Here is an 18,681-nt window from a genome sequence, read left to right on the forward strand (position 1 = left end):
GTTATGCAGAGGGGAAACCTAAAGAAGGGCGGGGGCTTTCTTGGCCACCCTTGTCCGTCAGAGCACACCCAGAGCAGACTTGGAAGCCACAAGTTGTGAGAGGCCGTTGGAGCAAGAGACTAGAACGGAACAGGTCCCGTAGCCTGGTGAGGTCTGTGGAAGAGATGGGAAGGGCCTCCTGGAGCCTGCATCTCCAGTCTTGCACGTGTAGCCTCTGGTGTGCAGCTGACCTTCACAGGGTCAGCTCTACGATGGGCCACAACCAGATCCTTCTCCCACTGCTCTTCAAGCTCAACTACATCCTTGCATTGAGCCCAAGCAAAATACAAGAAGGAAATGAACAAAACACAAGATTCCAAAAGTCCCAAGGCAGGCTCTCGGCCCCACCCCCCACCCCAGACCCGGCCTTCCAGCGCTTGCTTGCCTCCTGACAGCAGTCTTGGGTGCTATCCCAGGGCGCTTGTCTGGTCTCCCCACTGTTTCAGGACAACCCAATCCTGTGGAGGACACCTGCTGCCCAGACTCCTGCTCAGTGCTCAACTGGAAAGGAAGTTCCCCCTTCCACAGCTTATCAGGAGAAGTGAAGAGCTCTGGTTCGGGCCACGCCCTCTCCATAGCTGTTTTCACATTTCTACATGTAGCATGCTGACAGACAGCAAAATCATTTAACAGGGCTTTAAAGCAACCTGTAGTCAGGGAAGGGGGTAGGGGAGGGGGGCAATGCCCTGGGATAGGAGGAATAGCCTCTGCTTCCCTGTGGGCAGATGTCTCACTTCTTAGGAAACCTTGACTGCAATTATACCCAGACTCCAACCCTTCATACTGGATGGAAGAACTCACAACCCCCACACACACCACACACAGTGACAGGGCTCCAGCAGCAGCTTCTCTGGCTCCACGTGAGGACCTGCACTACCTTTCCCACGAGACATCTTTGTTCCGCCTCTGAGGTCTACTCTGCCTTGCCTTGCCGAGGGAAAGTTCACTTTTTGGAAGGGTTGATTTCCTGACAGGATGGTAATTATCCATACACCACCCTTTGGGACAGGCATCACAGTATTTTCTCTAACATCCATGATTTTCAACCCATCCACATGCAAATCCACTGTTTCATATGCTGTACACTGTTGTGAAACCAACCCCGGGACAATAATGGAGCATAGCCAAGGGACCACGGTGGCAACCGAACGGAGACCAGCGCTGCACAGCTTCCAGTTTGCTGTACCAAAGACCAGTCTTACAACACCTTATCCGCTACAAGGCTCAGTGGTCTCCCAACACTTTGATACTTTTGGGTGCCCAAAGCAAAACCACCACCGAAGCTTTTCCCTTGGGTGGAGCATCTTACCACCAGCCCGGCAGTTCTTCTCTGTTCCAAGTGTCCCCTGTCCCTCTTGCTCTCGTCCTGGGGAGAGGGGGCTGTCAGAAAGCATGCTCCTCATTTTCCAGCACCTCCCCCCCCAGCCCCATGCTGTGGTGCCAGGGTTCCTGTACCACATTTTCCATCTTCTCAGTCCCATTTGCTAGCATCTTCCAGAAATTCTCCAGTGTGCTGTCCACTACCACCATCATATCCCTGTTTTCCCAGTCTTTTCTCACAACCCCAAGGCCCTGGATTCCCTCCCTAGCAACACAAACAAGTATGGAAGTACATAAAAGGAGTTTAGACCCTATTTCCAGTCACCTCTGTCCGGGCTCTCGTTAAAGCCAGATTTCACAATAGCTTAGTTTTATCAGGCCTTCATTATTTATGACCCTGAACAATTATTTCAATAATCTGTAGCAATTAATTCAACAGGCTTTATAAGGAGTTCATTATGAAATTCTTTAAAAATTCGGTTTACAGATTGTAGAATTAAAGTGTGAGACAGAACTTGAAGAAGTTGCTAGCAGACAATACAACACACATGAGAATAGTTATTTCTACTAGAATTTAGCAGCAGAAACCACTAACACAATTCTAAAAGAACACTTTTGTGGAGAGCAGGAAGGGAAGCTTCTCCAGCAGCTCAGCTCCACCTGCTCAGTTTTATGATGTGTATGAGCTCCCGACACTGAATTCATCATTTTCCTCACCTGTTCTTATCAGATACTCCTAAATGATAGCGGATATTCAAAGAAACATGTCTTTGAAGATTCTGATATTGCTTGTATTTTGATCATTTCCGCAATGAAAAATAGCTGTTAAAAATTTGTACTGTACAACCAATGTCATTTAGGTATCTCTACAGTACAGCAACTATTCTTTTTTTTCCGTTGGTCGTGGGACCTGAACTCTGGGCCTGGGCACTGTCCTTCATCTCTTCAGCTTAAGGCTAGCGCTCTACCACTTGAGCCACAGCACCACTTCTCGCTTTTTCTGCTTATGTGGTGCTGAGGAATCAAACCCAGGGCCTCATGCATGCAAGGCAAGCACTCTACCACTGAGCCACCTTCCCAGCCCCAATGGCTCTATTCTTATGCTAGGCATTCATGGCTACTGTCTGGGCCTGCCCTTATTCACCAAGTTTTCTCGCACCACCCTGCAGTGTGAATCTGTTACACTAAGCTAGAAGATACGCTCACACTTCCAGGAGCGTCATTCTTTTTATGCTTTTAACCCCCTGACAGAATCTCCTTTCCTCTTCTTACCATCTATCTAAACCTCACATAACTCTACAACCATTCAGAAGAAAATAATACTTCTAATGAAATAAAAAGTGGCAATCACTTCATGTCCAAAAATATCAGCTATATTAAAATGTCTAAAAATTAAAGTATAACAAAGCCCAAAGAAAACATACACAAATATTTGAACACACAGGAGTCCAAGTATAAAATCAATGGAAGAAGTTATAAAGAAATGGTCACTTTTCTTTAGAAAAACATGCTTTCCATACATGAACAATCTGAAATGACATGTAATAAAATGAGCTATTCTAGAAACTACATGGGAAGGCACTGGCAAGGAGACATCTTCTGATGGGAAGACAGCTTAGTTCCTCTCCAAATGTCTCATCAAACACCCAAGTACTGTTTACACCTAGCACAACTAATTTTCCAAACATGTCTCAAAAATAATCCTATAAGGTGTTTCTTTAGGGTTTCTGCTTGTTTTAATTGCTTGATGCTATGCATTCCTAGTGTTTTAAATGCCAGACTTTATTCCATTTGTTAAAATGCTTTTACTGCACCCTAACCACATACCAGTGGCAGGCTGGATACTAAGAAAATACTGGTGCTAAGGCCATTGGGACGCCTATGCCCATCATAGAACTAAAGCCCAGTGGAAGAACATGAATGAATCCTGCAAACTGTGGCTAAAATGATAAGGACACAGGACACTGTGTAAACATATACCTGTAAAAAAAACTATTGCATCCATTTAAACTCTGAGTACCTTTAACGGCAGAGGCTGCATCTTAAATACTTTGGTACCTTTGTGCATTTTAGACATGTGCATCTGAGGCTACCCTTATTAAGTGGCCTTCTTTTTTCAATGACGTACAGGAACCAGCTTTAGGATACTCTTCACTTTGGGATACTTGAAGAGAAACTTTAAGTAGACATATTTTTATTCTTAAACAAGTTAAAGAATTTTTACCTAATTTAGAAGGTGATGTTATGACCAATATGGTCATATTTAGCAGTAGGATGCTAACAAACTCAATTCTTAAAAAAAAAAAAAAAAAGGCTATTTGCAATATTTGCATAGAAAGTGGTGTTTTCACTAACAGCCAATGGTCTGAATAGACCATGAAGAAGTGAGTATTCTCACACTGTGTATCCTGGAAGCTTGTTTATTACTAATTCGCAGATGTCTCTGTATTGCTTGGAAGTGTTCAGTGAACAAACATCATCTTCAAAGTGATCGGATGAACTGCTCTCCAAGTCCTTGAGATGGAGTTCTGACAAATTAGATGGCAGATAGGAACTCACCTGTGATGTCCGGGGCGACTGGCTTCTATCTACAGACTGGCCACCAGCCCTTGCTATATGTCTAATGGAGATGTCCTGACCTGTCTTTACACTCTTGGAATTACACAGACTAGTTTGATCTATGTGGTGTCTGTTCTTCTTAGTCCAGGACGATGAAGATAAATCGTTGGAAGAGATGCTTGACACGTCCTCTACGCTTTTATCTGGAGTCTTAACATGCGATCTGCTGTGTGAGGGCACTGGTGACCCAGCTGAAAAGGGTGGACTGAGCAGAGAACTCTTCTCACTGCTACTTTTTCTCAGGGACAATCTTGCTTCACTAGACTTACTTGGACAGGCACTATGTTTCTGACTTGCTGCCCCTGCACTGCTATAATCGTGGACTTGCCAACTTCTGCTGGTGTCCTCCGGGGTACAGAAATCTTCAGAATAGCAAGGGCTGGTGAAGTCATCTGAGGACTCAGGCTCTAAGATGTTTTCGCAGCAGTTATTTTTATTCCGTGTATTGTCAGTCAAACCAGCACTGAGAGTTTTAGTGTCTGTGGTTCTGACCTGCCCATGATTTATTTCCCTACTTACAATTTGGCCAACAGCATCCTGTGGGAAAACACATGGGCTCTGGCCTTCCATGTCCAATTTTCCTCCCCAAGTGCTTGTGTGCCTGGGTCTTTCTGAAGTAATGGAATCCACAGGGCTCACAGTCATTCCCCAGGGAGCATTGCCTCTCCTGTAGTCACCACTGTCGACAGGTCCCAAGGGAACACTGCCTTTCCTGTGGTCACCACTGTGGACGGGTCCCAAGGGAGCACTTCCTCTCTTGTGATCACCACTCTCGACTGGTCCCAAGAGAACACTGCCTCTGCTGTGATCACCACTGTTAACTAGTCCCAAGGGAGCACTGCCTCTCCCGTGGTCACCACTGTCGATGGTGGCATTGTCAGCTGCTCCTCTCTGTTCCTGCTGGGTAGTGCTGGGCTCACCAGGAACTCTCCTGACTGACCTGGAGGCATCACTGCTCTCAACCGAAGAACTACCAGGAGATAAATGCCTCTCTTTGGGCACTGTGTGCATCATCCTCTGACTTGGCTCTGCAAGGCTTAAGGACTTGACCTGGCCCGATGGAATCCTGACTTGGGTGCCCCAGGTTTGCGCATGCCTTTTCCGGTACTGCTCTCTCTTCTCATGGACCATCAGCATGCCGGGGTTCGTCTGCCGCAAACGCAGTCGCAGGGTGTTTGTCAGGCCGTACAGCAGCCTCCCCCCGGCGCCTCTTCTGGGGAGGCCCCCGCTGCTCTTCTCAAGCTCTCTTCCTTTCTTCAAGCTTTCACCCAGGCTCTTCAGGCACTGCGGACTTGTGGTCTTTTCCTGTCTGCCCATGGAACTGGCCTCCTTCTGGTCTGGCTCAGGCTGCCTGGGTTTGGGGTGCGGCGCCTTCTCATCCATCCGGTACAGCCAGGCCAGGTGTGGGTGCACCTGGGTGGGGCTGGCCACAGGTCGGTTGTACAGCACCGACAGCTCGATCAACAAGGCGTTCAGCAAAGGCAGCTGCCTCAGGGTGTCGAGGGCGGCATGCTCGCTGGGCGGGTGGTCCCCCTGGTCCCGCACCCCAGGGGCGGCCACCGGCAGCGGAGGCCCCTGAGGCCCCTCCGCACTCACGTGGCCCTGGGGACGTGGGGGCCAGGGCGGGTCTGCAGGCCGGGCTTCGGGAAGGGCACCCTCGGGCGGGGCGGCTCCACCCCAGGGCTCCATGGTGATCTCGGCCTGCGCAGGAGGCGCCCTTCTCAGGGCCTGGCGGGTGTAATATAGCGGAGGGGGGCAAAACGTGTTGGCTGTGAACTCCAGCTCCACGCCTTGGGGACTGGGCGGGCTGGCGGCCCGGAGGAGGGGCCTCTCGGGGCCGGCCTTCCCGGGGCCGCCCGGGGCGCTCACGGGCTGGGCCGGCGGGGCGGGCTTGGGGGGCTCAGGCGGGTGCCCCGGGTCCAGGGCGGGCTTGGGGGGCTCGGGCGGGGTCCCCGGGTCCAGGTGGGGGTGGGGGAGCTCGGGCGGGAGCCCCGGGTCCATGAGGGATTTGGGGGGCTCGGGATCCGAGGGGGCCAGGGCGGGCTTGGGGGGCTCGGCTCCGAGGTCCCGGAGGCGGTAGAAGAGCGCCAGGTCCCCGACGCGCCGGCCTTCGGCACTGCGCAGGGCGAACGTCCCTCTCCGGCCCTGGGGCGGGGACGCGGCCAGCGGGATGTCGCAGGCGCCCAGCAGGCGGGGCGCGGGGTCCGCGGCGTCCTCGGGGCCCGCGGGCGGCGGCGGCGGCGGCGGCAGCAGCAGCGCGGCGCGCAGGCGCGAGCGGCGCAGGGCGGCCGGGCGCAGGCGGAACACGCAGGCCTTGCCGCGGCCGAAGCCGATGGCGCCGGGGCGCGGTGGCGGGCGCGCGGTGGCGGGCGGCGGGCGCACGAGCAACGGCGGGAAGTCCAACAGGCGGAAGGCCAGCGCGGGGCCCGGGGCGCGCGGCGGCGGCGCGGCCTCCAGGCACACCCAGTCCACGAGCAGCTCCAGGGAGAAGAGCCGCTCCGCCGCCGCCATGGCCGCGGCCCTGGAGACGCCGTCGGAGGGGCGGGGCTCGGGGGCCGGAAGTCCAGCCACGGTCTCTCGCGAGAGGTGGGAGCGGTGTCTCACGAGGTCAGAGGCGGGAGGTCAGCGGGCCCGCGCCGGGCTCCACAGCCGAGGCTCTTGCGCTGGAGAGGCGTGGAGGCCGGCCAGTGAGGAGCGGGGGCCGGGCGGTGTGGGGGGCCGAGGTCGGAGGACGGGGGCCGGGCGGTGTGGGAGGCCAAGGACGGGGGCCCGGTGGTCCCTCATCCCTGGCGTCGTTTGCCATGTCGCAGGCCCGGCCGCCCTCCCCAGGGCTGAGTCCACCCCACCCACCCCGGTGCAGTGGGCTGCGAACCTGGCGCCCTGCCGCCCGGAGAGGATGCAGGACTTGATCCGCAGCACCAGGCCACGCACTTGCCTGCGGCCCTTGGTGTCTCCAGCCTTCACCCTCGCCTGTTTGAGGGCACCGAGTTACCCCTTCATTCATCCAAACGGGACGCAGGTAAATGTGACCATCGTCATGGTCAAGGTGTAGCATAGTGGAATTAACACAGGTGAATCAGAACAGCTCGTCAGGGCCCAGAAAGGAGACTCGGGTCTGTAATCCCAGCCACCAGGGCAGGAGAGACAGGGTTGCTTTCCAAGCTAGCCCTGGGCAACAGTGTGAGACCTTGGAAGTTAATATGGCGTAAAAGCTGAGGTAAGGCCTCCAGCAGTAGAGTGCTTGCCTAGCATGCGAGACCCTGAGATCGAACCCTAGTACCACCAAAACACACACAAACACACACACATACCTACTCGGATGTGAGTATTCGTGTGTGTCTCTAGCCACTTCCTAATTATGTAACCCAGGCACAAGCTCACAAATTCTGGGAACTTTCCTCATAGCCTATCTCCCCAGTTCTCCATCTATGCTATACATCTGAAAATGCAGACTTTTGAGTCCCCTTCCAGATCCCTTTACTGTGTCCCAGGTAAGTCTGAGCAGGGGGCCTCTGCACTATTCTTTGAAGACCACCAGAGTAGTTTCTAACTCATTTCCACGACTGTGTGACTGCTTCAGAAGCTCATTAACAACCAAGATGGTGTTGTCCATGCTAGGAGAATAAAAGGAAGGTTTATGCAGTCAAAGCTCACTCTTTCACACTTTTGAGGTGTATTCGAGGGAGTGGAGTGGGTGGCCTTTTGGTGTGAAGCATTCCTTTTGGCATGCCCAGCGCCATACCTTGGCCTCTGGTATGGATTAGAGACCCAGCTCTTCCTGGGACTCTGGGGCAGCAATTAAAACATCGTTAAAGGTATGTTAAGATACTATTAAAGCACTGTTAGGGATATTATTCCTTTAAATATTTCTCTAAAGATGTTGGATGTAGGGATAATTTGACTCCCTGGCAACTGTCAGGCCCTTTCTTAGCACCCAAGCTGCCTTGAGTCGAAGCTTATTGGCCAAATGACTAGCCAGCCTAGCCTACTGCGAGCGTCAGTATCTCTGAATACTCACAAGACAGCTTGAGGGAGCCACATGACCACCTCAGCCGCTTTCTGCCAAAGCATAAATCTGGCTCCAGAGGCACTGTGTCAGCCATGATTGTTTCAAACACCTTGTGCTGGACTTGTAACGTAGCAAGCTCCTGTGAACTGTACATCACCTGCAGCCACCTCCACCCAGGAGAGAGAGGGGACATTTCACCTGATGGCTCAGCAGAAGGCATATGACTAGTACAAACAGTCCTTCCTATGTATGAGGGACCAACTGCAATTGGCACAAATGAAAGTCATCATGTTCATAAGATACTGTGCCCTGATTGGTACAAACTCAGTCCCACATTTACATGAAGGGCTGCTGTGATTGCTGTACATGACCTTACCATACCCCACTTCCTGGATATATAAAGCAAGCTTGGAGACATCCTCCTGTGCTACCCCTTGGTATTGGAAGTCCAGTAAAAGTCTTTCAAGGGGTCTTTTCTTACCTACTTTTGGTCTTCGTTATTAATCAAGGAGGCTGAGCTAGTTACAGAAGAGTGAAAGCAGCAGTGGAACACCCACTACATGAAGGCAGCAGTAGGGAAAGAGGACAGCTGATGAGTTCTTGGAAGTGGATAGGGCAGACACAACAGGGAGCCAGGCAAAGGAGACCATGAAAGCTGTGAGAAACTGTAGACCTTAGTCTCTGAAAGTCATCGAGTTGTTCAGCCTGAGGACCTCAGCCTCAGATACCCTGAGCCAGAGAGCCAAACCATTTTTCACTGTGGAATGGAAAGTTCCAGCACCTGAGGCCTGGATTTAAGGGAACTGTGAAACTAGAATGCACCGTTTCTTCTGTCCACTGCTACAGTTTACTTCTGCTGAGCTAAGAGTCAAAACAGCTGTCAAGTGCCATGGCTACTGGAGGTCAAAAATCCAATCACCCTCCAGCGCAAGTATTGGAACTGTGCATCTGCGGCTTCAAAAGTCTGGAGCTGTAGGCTTCTCGCTCTCAGGATCTGCCAGTCCAGCCCCTAGGTCGTGGGTGCTCAAGGGCCCAGGACTGCTCGCACCCGAAAAGATTCTCTTCAAGATTTCTACTTGAATAGGAGCAGGGCTCTAGCCAGCTAGTTGGTAACAAACATCGCAGCAGCAACAAATGGAGGACTCAGAAGAGGATGCTAGAAAGCCCCTGAGGGTAGAGTATGAGAAAGCCCTCTCTGAGCCTCTCTGGTGACAAGATTCCTGGATGGTATCCTCTCCCACCTAATGGGGGAGGCTGAAAAATATACTCACAAACTCACAAACTCTTCTTTACTTCCCATGCAAGTGAACTTGGGAAATGAAAACTGAAACTGGCTCATGATAAATGCAAGCTAAAGTAGTAGAAAGGAAAGGACAAGGTCTGGAGCTTGTTACAAAATGCCCTGAGAAAATGCTGTGGAGAAGGCAAATGAGGCAAAGTCTTGGTGACTAGTATATATGGTTTGTGGTATCTATCCGTGTGTGTGTGTGTGTGTGTGTGTGTGTGTGTGTGTGTGTGTGTGTGTGTGTGTGTGTGTGTGTGTGTGTGTGTGTGTGTGGTGTGTGTGTGTGTGTGTGTGTGTGTGTGTGTGTGTATCTTTTCATAGGTTTTAGCTTAGCCAAAAAAGACTGCAAGCCCATTACATATGGAGTGTGGATCTGTACAGCATTGTGGTTGTAACCGTGATGTATGGTAAATGTTGCTGGGGAAACTTACTCCTGCCAGAGCTCGGAGAGCAGACAACCCAGAATGCAGTTCTGTTGTCTGTCCCAGGTAGCCACTTAGAATAAAGGGTATTTGTAAGTAGGTCACATATAAATAGAATGCTGCTGCCTTATAGATCTTAAAGGCCAGGCGTATTTGGAATCCTTTCTGCCTTTGCCTCATTTTTCAATGTCAGCCACTCAAGGGAGTTGGTTCTAAGTATAGGAACTAGGAACTCCCCTTTCTTCCACCTCCTTTCATATGTGTACAGTGTTTTGTTTTTTTTTTCACTTCCAAAATGGCACCAAAATTTTTAGAATGACAGACTCAATTTTTATTTAAAAGTTGGGTTTTTTTCCCCCCGAAGGTATACATGTATTTATCTTATCTGGAGCTGAACTTCAAAAGGAAGTTTGGCTCAGTTGGTTCCATGCTATGTGGATGGATGGATGTCTGGATGGCAGATAGATAGAGACAGTGCTGGTGTTGGTGGGGTAGGGAGGGGTGTAATGGTCCTCTGCAAACGTTGACCTTCACTTCTTTTAGACTCCTTGCTGGTAGTTCCGGCTGGAAGTGGCCTTGCTTGTAAATTTGTTGTCATATATTTTTACTACATGAATTATTGCTGTTCTCTGTAGGAACCTCAGTAGCTTGGTTTCTCCTGCATTTGCATGTCTATAGCAATTAGTACTGTGCCTTGTTCCTCGACATTATTATTTGTCTATAAAGAATGAATTAATCAATGAAGAAAATAATTGCTTATGAGAATTGCTGTGTAAAGCACAGTGGTTTGGAAAATATCCCAAGCTCAATACCATTTTAAGTATTTATAAATAGTTTAAAGTACTGCCTTCCAGTTTGCAGTGTTCTCTGTGTGGAGCTGTGCTTCCTAGCATCCATGGAGGACACTGCATGGCCTTTTCAAAGAGCCCCTGCTGTGCTCAGCCGGCTCACTTTTGCAGTTTTGGTTAGTGAGATCGAAGGCCTAAGTAGTGTGATTAAAGAACAGGATTAAATGTTTTTCTCCACATGGCAGTTTTATAACACCAGGTTTCCTTTTTGTTGAGGCGCTGCATGGGGAGCACTCTGCAGAGGCTCAGCACCCAGGAGGCAGCAGGAGGCCCAGTCCCTGTGGCTGCCTCCACTGGGGCTGGAATGACAGCAGGCCACTGAAGCTCTGCTCCTTTTGAAGGATTATTCTTAGTAGATGCAAGCTCTGAAGGGAGCTGTGACAGCCCAGCTAAAAATAGACTCCCAGTCTCCACTGGCCTCCGCTCTTTCTTCCTCCCTGTGAATCCCCAGTCTTCTCATGTTTTTCTCTCCCCTCTCAGAGCTTGGTGTGCTGGAGCAGTCCTGGCTATAAATAGACAGAGGCAGCCCAACGACACCCAGCTCATTTCCCAGAGCTACAGGGAGGAGGAGAGGCAAGGTCACCCTCACCTCATTGCTGGCTTCTATCAAATCACCATCGAAAAACAGCCGGTGAAGAGGATGAGGAGGGCCTGGGGCCTGAGCACGGTGAGTAGGCTGCAGAGTGCCCAGCTGCTGCACAGGAAGAGTGCCCAGTGCCGAGTCAGAGCTGCGCTGCAGCTGTCCCCAGGATCATCAGTTGTGAGCTCTGGTGTGATTGCATCTGTACAGAGAGGTCTAAGCTGAAATTTAACATACCAGATAAACACACACCTCAAACAAAACAAGACAGGAAGGAGATGGAGGAATGTGTATACTCTACTCACTGTCAGAAGCTACGGTGATGAATCATGCCTGCTTCCCCACTCTCCCTTCCTCTGTCATCCTCCACTGACTCTCCTGTATCTCTTTACTGCAATCAGAGTTCATTTGTTCTATTAATCTCTTAATTTTCTTAGTTAACTAATGATTTTCCTGGTTAACCACTTTCTCTCTCAACATTTAAAATACACATAAGTTTTTTAAATGCCTTTTCTACAAAGGAGACCCTAATATTTTATTTTCTAGAAGCAATGAAAGATATGTTCCCACCCTCACCCTGAAATTGTATTGATCATGAAATTTTTTCCAGATGGTTTTGCTTTGATGTTTGGATTTGAATTTTCCCTAGAGAAAATTGTATGACCCATTTTTGAATGTTTTATTCCCAATAGCATTCATGCTCTTATGAAAATATTTGTTATATATTTGAATGGTAGATTTCTCATCATTTTTTAAGTTTTTAAATGATATTTAGCTGATTCCTCAAACCTTGTGACTCACAAATCATTAACAAGGACATGAGTTAGAGATAATTTGGAATCTTTACTTCCTTAAAGTTATTTTAGTTATTAGTTTTCACTATGTGTGATTGTTGTTTGTTTTGAGACAGGGGTCTCCTTCTGTGCCCCAGGCTGGCCTGAAACTTGAAATGTAGCCTAGTCTTAAACTCAAGTGCCTCCTGCTTGATCTCCCAGCACTGTCATTAGAAAGGTGCGCCACCAGTCCCTCTGTCTTTCTTAATTTTATTAATTCATCTAACCAGCACAGAGTTGGATGCTTAATTGGATAACAGCCATGAAGTTGTTCTGTATCATTGATTTTTAAAATCCCTATACATGGTGAAGAAATCCACGATTGCAGGAGAGCAGGGGACTGCAGTCTCCCAATGAGCCCCCCTGGGCTCATTCCAACCCTCACTTACTGCAGCCCTAGTAGGGTGTATTGGAGCCCTTCCTGACATATGTTTGGATCTTAAATGATCTCCAGAGTCTAGTGTAAGTTCAGGCTGCATCCCCAGATGATGATGACTTGGGTGGTCATCTACTCCTTCAAGTCTGGTGGCTTGAAGTCTGATCACTGGGACAGGCCCCTCGGAGAGGATGGTAGGCCTAGCCTCTGCCTCTTGCTCTCTTCCTTCCCAGTTATGAGGCAAGTGATTTTGCTCTATTATGTGTTCCTGGTGTGCTGCCCCTACCCAGACCCCAAAGCCAAGGACAACTGAGAAAACGGTGAGCCAAAATAAACACTTCCTCTTTTAGGTTGATTATTCTAGATCCGACTGCAGTTATGGAAGGTAGCACACTGGGCCTTGTAGACATGGGTACTGGAAGGTCAGATCTCTCCAGCCGGAGGGTCCTGTGCACGAATGTGATGAGCCTGCTGCTGTGACATGGCACCCCCACTGCATCTCACCCTGACCCACCCACCCTTAGGGTCTACACACAAACTGCTACACCTCAGTCACACAGCAAGCAACTCTCTGAGAGACACAGCCTAGTGACACTGGCCTCCTTGTGGCTTTTCTGTTTCTAAAGTCTAAAAGCCCTGATTTTAGATCATTTTGTTATAGAAAATGCTGAGCAAGTTAGATCATTTTCAGAAATTGGCTTATTGGTTTGTAAGGTTGTTTGCAACCTTGAGATTTGGGTGCCCCCCCCTTCTCTCTCTAAGTTCCAAGAATAAGAGAGCAGAGTTGTGTTCCTGTGGAAATAGCCCTGTAGTCTCATTTCAGAATTTTAGAAGAAGTCCCACAGCTGTTCACTGGGTGTCCTTTCTCGGAGAGCACACAGGTGAAGTCAGTGTGCGGAGCCGTGGGGAGATGAATAAGTTACACACAGATATAACCTTCAGGTTACTTTTGAGAATCCAAAGCACAAATTTGACTTTAACATGAATCTTAAGTCTAAAGTTTGTTTTGTGGTTATGAGATATTTCCAAGTATAGATTTTATAGGAATGAAAACTGTTAACCTCATTGTCCTTGGCCCAGTATGAACATGAAACTACATGTTGCAGAAAGCTGAGGCTATCTGTGATAGATGTGAATACAGCCTAGAGTTAGAAGTTGAGTCCTGGTCTGCTCTAACAGGGAGAGTAAGTCAGCCAAACTTCCTACATGGGCTATTTTACATTGTATGGAAGGGGAATGTTAAAATTTCTAGTTATATGTATTATTATTGAATCATTTCAAAAGTTAGTATGTGTGCTGTCTTAAAAAACATATTAAACTTTAATAAATAGTACATAAATATATTTTATAAATGCATACATATTAAGATGGGGAAATCCAAAATATTTAGAGATCATGGTCCTAAATATTAGTTTCTTTTATGTCAATTAAAAGCATTTAGAGGAACCAGTGGCTCACACCTGTAATCCTAGCTACTCAGGAGGCTAAGATCTGAAGATTGTGGTTCAAAGCCAGCCCAGGCAGGAAAGTCCATGAGACTCTTGTCTCCAACTAACCACCAAAAAAAGAAAGGCCCGAAGTGGAGCTGTGGCTCATATGGTATAGAGCCAGCCCTGAGCGAAAAAGCTTTGGGCCCAGGCCTTGACTTTAAGCTCCAGGATTAGCATGCATATGTGCACATGCATGCATGCACACACACACACACACACGCACACACACACACACACACACACAAACTTGGTCTGGAGTTTTTAATGTTTGAATAACATATATATATATATATATATATATATATATATATATACAAACATATACGTACACACATACATTTGGGTATGTGACATTTATAAAACACGTTAGTATACTTTACGTCTTTCACGATCATGAGCGTTCTCTGGCCTTCCTAGGGTTCTATGAGGACAAGAAACCCGTGTGCTCCGTAGCTGAGGGCACTTTATGGTTCACTGGGTAAGATGCTCTCCAGAAGAATCAAATTTAGTTGATGAATTTATAGCTTAGAAATTAGAGCTCTAAATGAAGCCCTCAATACTGAAATTAGAAATAATGGTGCACTTTTGCACTGGATGGGCATTCTCTCACTTGACAGCCTAGTAGATGCTACTTTTTCCTGGTAGCTGACCTTCATGGTTCAAAGATTTGAAGGCAGTTTCCATGAGACGAAAATCACTGGCCTGTGCTTTCTGACTAGGCTTAAGGGAATATATTTACTTTTGCATGTTTTTGGTAAATTCTGATTATGGCTTTAGTTGAGGGCTTCCTGTGATTACAGAACTTTTAAGAATGAATTGAAAATGTGATGCCCATCTGGCACACCTGTGTTATCCACAGGGCAAGAGGCCCTGTTGTATGGTAGACTGGAGAAAAAGTGAAGTGGCCTCAAAGACAAACACCCAGCAAGTTCCAGGTGGAATAGCGATCCCAGTGAAGCCAGAAAAGTACCAGTATTCGATTATGTAAAAGTTTTACAGTTCTTTAAAAAAGATTCTGACAAGGCCAACAGGAAAATGGGCAAAATGAAAAGGTAGTAATTCTCAAAAGAAGCACTAATAAGCAATAGTTATATGGCATCCACTTCAATTTCATTAAAGAAATAAAAGTTTAAATGAGATGTCATATTTGCACTGTAAGTGGCCAATGAAAATAAGCCCTGAAGCACCCTGAGCTGGTCAGGATGGGTGAGGCCCACCATGCCTCCCATAGGAAAAGGGTCTCAGCTACATGGCTGACAGTACCTAGGGAGAATACCTGTCATCTGCCTTATTATGAATATTCCTTGGATTCAGCTACTTCTAGAATTTCATCTGAACAAAAACATCATAAATGTGCACAGAAACCTATTTTCAAATTAGTTCATGTCCATGTTTTTTGGGGGAAAAGTTCCCTAGCAGCCCCTCAGCATGGTGGCTGCCATGTTGTGCCAAGTGATGCGTAGAGGCTTTTGTGTGTGCACCATCCATCCCAGCGACTGCACTTCACTAACGGATGCTCTCTGAGCCTGCTGTAGCCCCCCCTCTCCCCCCCCTGCAAAGGAAACAAGTGAAAACAAAGATGAGAGGCTATTAAAAATTTATAGCCTATCACTGAGTTACTATGAAGAGTGCAAAAAACGTGATTATAAACTTGGGAAGCATGTTTCTAATGTATTACTGCGTGAAGAAGGTGGCCTCAAATATGATGTGCTTTGTAATCTCAGTGTTAAAATATGCAGTAAAATGTTCCCAGCTCCCAGTGTGGATTAGTGTATTTCTATCTTTCTCTGCACACATCTCTGTACTTGACATTCTCCATGAGTACATGTATTACTTCTAAAATACAGTGAACTGAACCTTTGCTTCTGGCACATATTTTAGAGTGGCACAGGCTAATGTGGAGCCCTGATGCCTAATTCTCAGATCCAGCTTTTCCTCCATCTTTGCCTGGTACCTCTCTTGTTTGTTTTTTTTGTGTTTTATTTTTTTTTTGTAAAAACAGCACCCAAATCTGTCTTCATTTATCAAAAATGTATTTTAACTTTTTCCATTTAAGAGGAAAAAATATGCTTGTTAAAATCACAAATTTGGCAAAAAGAGACTATGCTTCAACTTCACCCCAGCCCCATCTGCCCCAGTGGCCACTGGCTCATGTGTTCTGTGCTTGCCCTCTAGACACGTACCTCTCCAAGCAGGTCACGAGCTCAGGTGCCCATCTCCCATCCCAGAGATCTGAGCCTTCTTTTGATTCTCCAATGAGAGAGATGAGGGAAATGGTTGCTCCAAAATAATCTATTCTCTGTCTTTCATGAAATACATAACAAAGTGTTAGTGAGTGCTCTCTCCAGACATGGAAGTATAGGGAGTTTTGTCTTTTTTATATTTCTTCTGTTTTTTTACTTTCTACACTTCTCAGATCCAGACAGTTTTATAGGTGGAATTCCAGCTCAAAAAATGCAGTTGACAAAGACTTTATGGTGAAATTTTATGAGCAAAATTTTATTAAAAAAATAAATCTAGCTGGGCACCGGTAGCTCACACCTGTAATCCTTGCTACTCAGGAGGCTGAGATCTGAGAATCGTGGTTCAAAGCCAGCCTGGGCAGGAAAGTCCATGAGACTCTTATCTCCAATAAACCACGAGAAAACCAGAAGAGGCACTATCACTCAAGCAGTAGAGAGCTCACCTTAAGCTGAAGAACACAGGGACAACGCCCAGGCTCAGAGATCAAGCCCAACGACCAACAAAAATAAAAAATAAAAATAAACCCATCTATTTATCTACCTGCAGGTGTCTTTGATATTTCATATAGTTGCTTTGTCACAGCGTGTAATTGATGTTCTGTGATTGCTGAAATAGAGTCACTAATGGTTAGGTTAGATTTAAGTCAGGTCAGAAAACAACATGTGAAGGACCCAGATCTAATTCAGAAATGCATTCTCCAAGGATCCGTTCTACTGGAGCTGTTTTCACCATCAGGGCTTGTACCAGCTGGGGTTCAAGCAGAGAAACAGCAGCCGAGAATATAATGAAGTGAAGAAGAAAGGCCGATGGCAGGACAAGACCACGGGGAAGGGAAGATGGACATGCTCCAAGGAAGAGAAAATGAGCAAGAAAGCAAGAGTGGGCTGGAAGCCAGGCTGGCATCTGACCCCCCCCCCAAGCTCCAGGGAGGTGGAGAAACAGGCACATTGGACTGCAGTTGTCTGAATGTAGCATCCCCAAGTTCATGTGCTGAAACCTGACCACCAGTACCCGGCCAGGATGTCAGAGAGTGAGGGGTTTGGGTGTGGCTAGGTCATGATGGTTAGGTGGGCCTCATGGACAGGACCAGCCCTTTCTGAAAGACCCCAGAGAGCCGCCTATTCTCGTCCATGAGAGCAGGCTGTGGGTGGGCCATCTGTTGGTAATAGGCCTCCCCAGATACTTGACATGCTGACATTTGACCCTCAACTTGCCAGCCTACAGAATGGTGAGCCCCTATTCAACACCAGGTAAATTCTGTTGTGTTAAAACTTACCCAGTCAAACAGCTGATGCTATGCAAAACAAAAGAAATGTACATATCCAATGTGGAAGATATAACTATCACAAAGCTCATAGAACTCATAAATGTGATAGACAATTTGCTCCAGGAAAGTCAGAATTTATTTGTGACTTTAACTGAGCATCACTATCCCACAATACTGTGAAATTTGGGAAATTATGTAACCACTTAATCACAAAAAAAAATTTTGAAAAAAAAAAAAGTCTAAAGTACTCCATTATATCAGCTCAAAAAAATAAAGGCCTTAACATACCTGTATTGCTGGAAAATACCTAGTATTATCTGAAAATATTGATTCAAGTTTTGTTGTCACCATTCAACTATGACCTTGTTTCTCAATAAGGTTTGATCATACCAACCAGAAGTTCCAGAACAAAGTTAACAATGGGAAGGAAGGAAGGATATCACCCTTCTATTCCCCGTTTAAGCTGAACTTCTTGGACTTTTACTTGTTTTGTTGCACAGCAGTTAAATATGAGCCTGACTGTTGCTTTGAAGTAGTCTTTTATCTAGGAAATACTTTTGATCTGTTAAATAATTTTCTTTTAAACAAGTTTTTAAAGCATTTGTTGGCTTTTTGGATGCATCCAGTTGGCTGTTTGCACTTTTGTTTTCCTTTCTTGTTGATGGGAGGCCGGAGGAGGGTGAATCTATGGGACACACACACAGGTGAGGCAGGTGACATCTGGAACCTCAGTGCCCAGGTCAAAGCCTCCTCACTGCACCCAGCAGGCCCAGGCCCAGGCTACCTCTGTGAGAGCAGGAGGAGAACTGGGTGTTTTCTTGCTGGTCCTCTGTGCTTGTGGTTTCTCCCTGAGTTTTATAACATTATGTGACTGCTCTCATCTTGCCATAGTAACAAAATTTGGCCTTTCTTAAGGAATGGGAGAGCTATTCATTCTCTAAAGTGTGTGTCTGTGTGGTTATGTATGTGTGTGCATCTGTATATCTGTGTTGCATCTGTGTATGTAGTATTCTCTGGTTCTGATGGATTTTGATACCAAAAAGCCTTGAGCTTATAAAGAGCCCCTATTCAACACCAGTACATTGCAGATAGACTAAAACCTTGCAAATCAAACATAAAAATAATCTTCACGTGAATATTAATGTTACCTAAATCCTCAGCCTTTGTTTCTTAATCTGGGGAAAAAAACAGGATAATGATATTCACCACAGAGACTTGTGATGGAAATTAAACAAGAAGCATACACGGAGTGTTTGATCATGGTCAGCACATAGAAGATACTCAGTAAAAGGTAATCATCTCTCTCCATTCTATATATATGCATATGTATATAGACATATACATATGTA

The 18,681-nt window shown here is 47.0% G+C and overlaps 1 protein-coding gene and 1 long non-coding RNA gene across 2 annotated transcripts; one reads left to right on the top strand and one right to left on the bottom strand.

Annotated features, from left to right (window-relative positions):
- Positions 1 to 1,840: 1,840 nt before the first annotated feature.
- Positions 1,841 to 6,489, bottom strand: Map10 (microtubule associated protein 10). The gene has a single exon (XM_069998308.1). It carries the CDS (start codon positions 6,487 to 6,489, stop codon positions 3,754 to 3,756), a length of 2,736 nt encoding a protein of 911 aa, XP_069854409.1. The 3' UTR covers positions 1,841 to 3,753.
- Positions 6,490 to 6,819: 330 nt separating this feature from the next.
- Positions 6,820 to 16,606, top strand: LOC138810899 (uncharacterized). Its single transcript, XR_011367258.1, has 3 exons — positions 6,820 to 6,997; positions 11,023 to 11,209; positions 16,383 to 16,606. It is a non-coding gene; the product is annotated as an uncharacterized lncRNA (long non-coding RNA).
- Positions 16,607 to 18,681: the final 2,075 nt, after the last annotated feature.

This window comes from Dipodomys merriami, unplaced genomic scaffold (genome assembly GCF_024711535.1).
Source record: "Dipodomys merriami isolate MVZ:Mamm:240054 unplaced genomic scaffold, mDipMer1.0.p SCAF_51, whole genome shotgun sequence".
Classification (NCBI taxonomy): Eukaryota; Metazoa; Chordata; class Mammalia; order Rodentia; family Heteromyidae; genus Dipodomys; species Dipodomys merriami.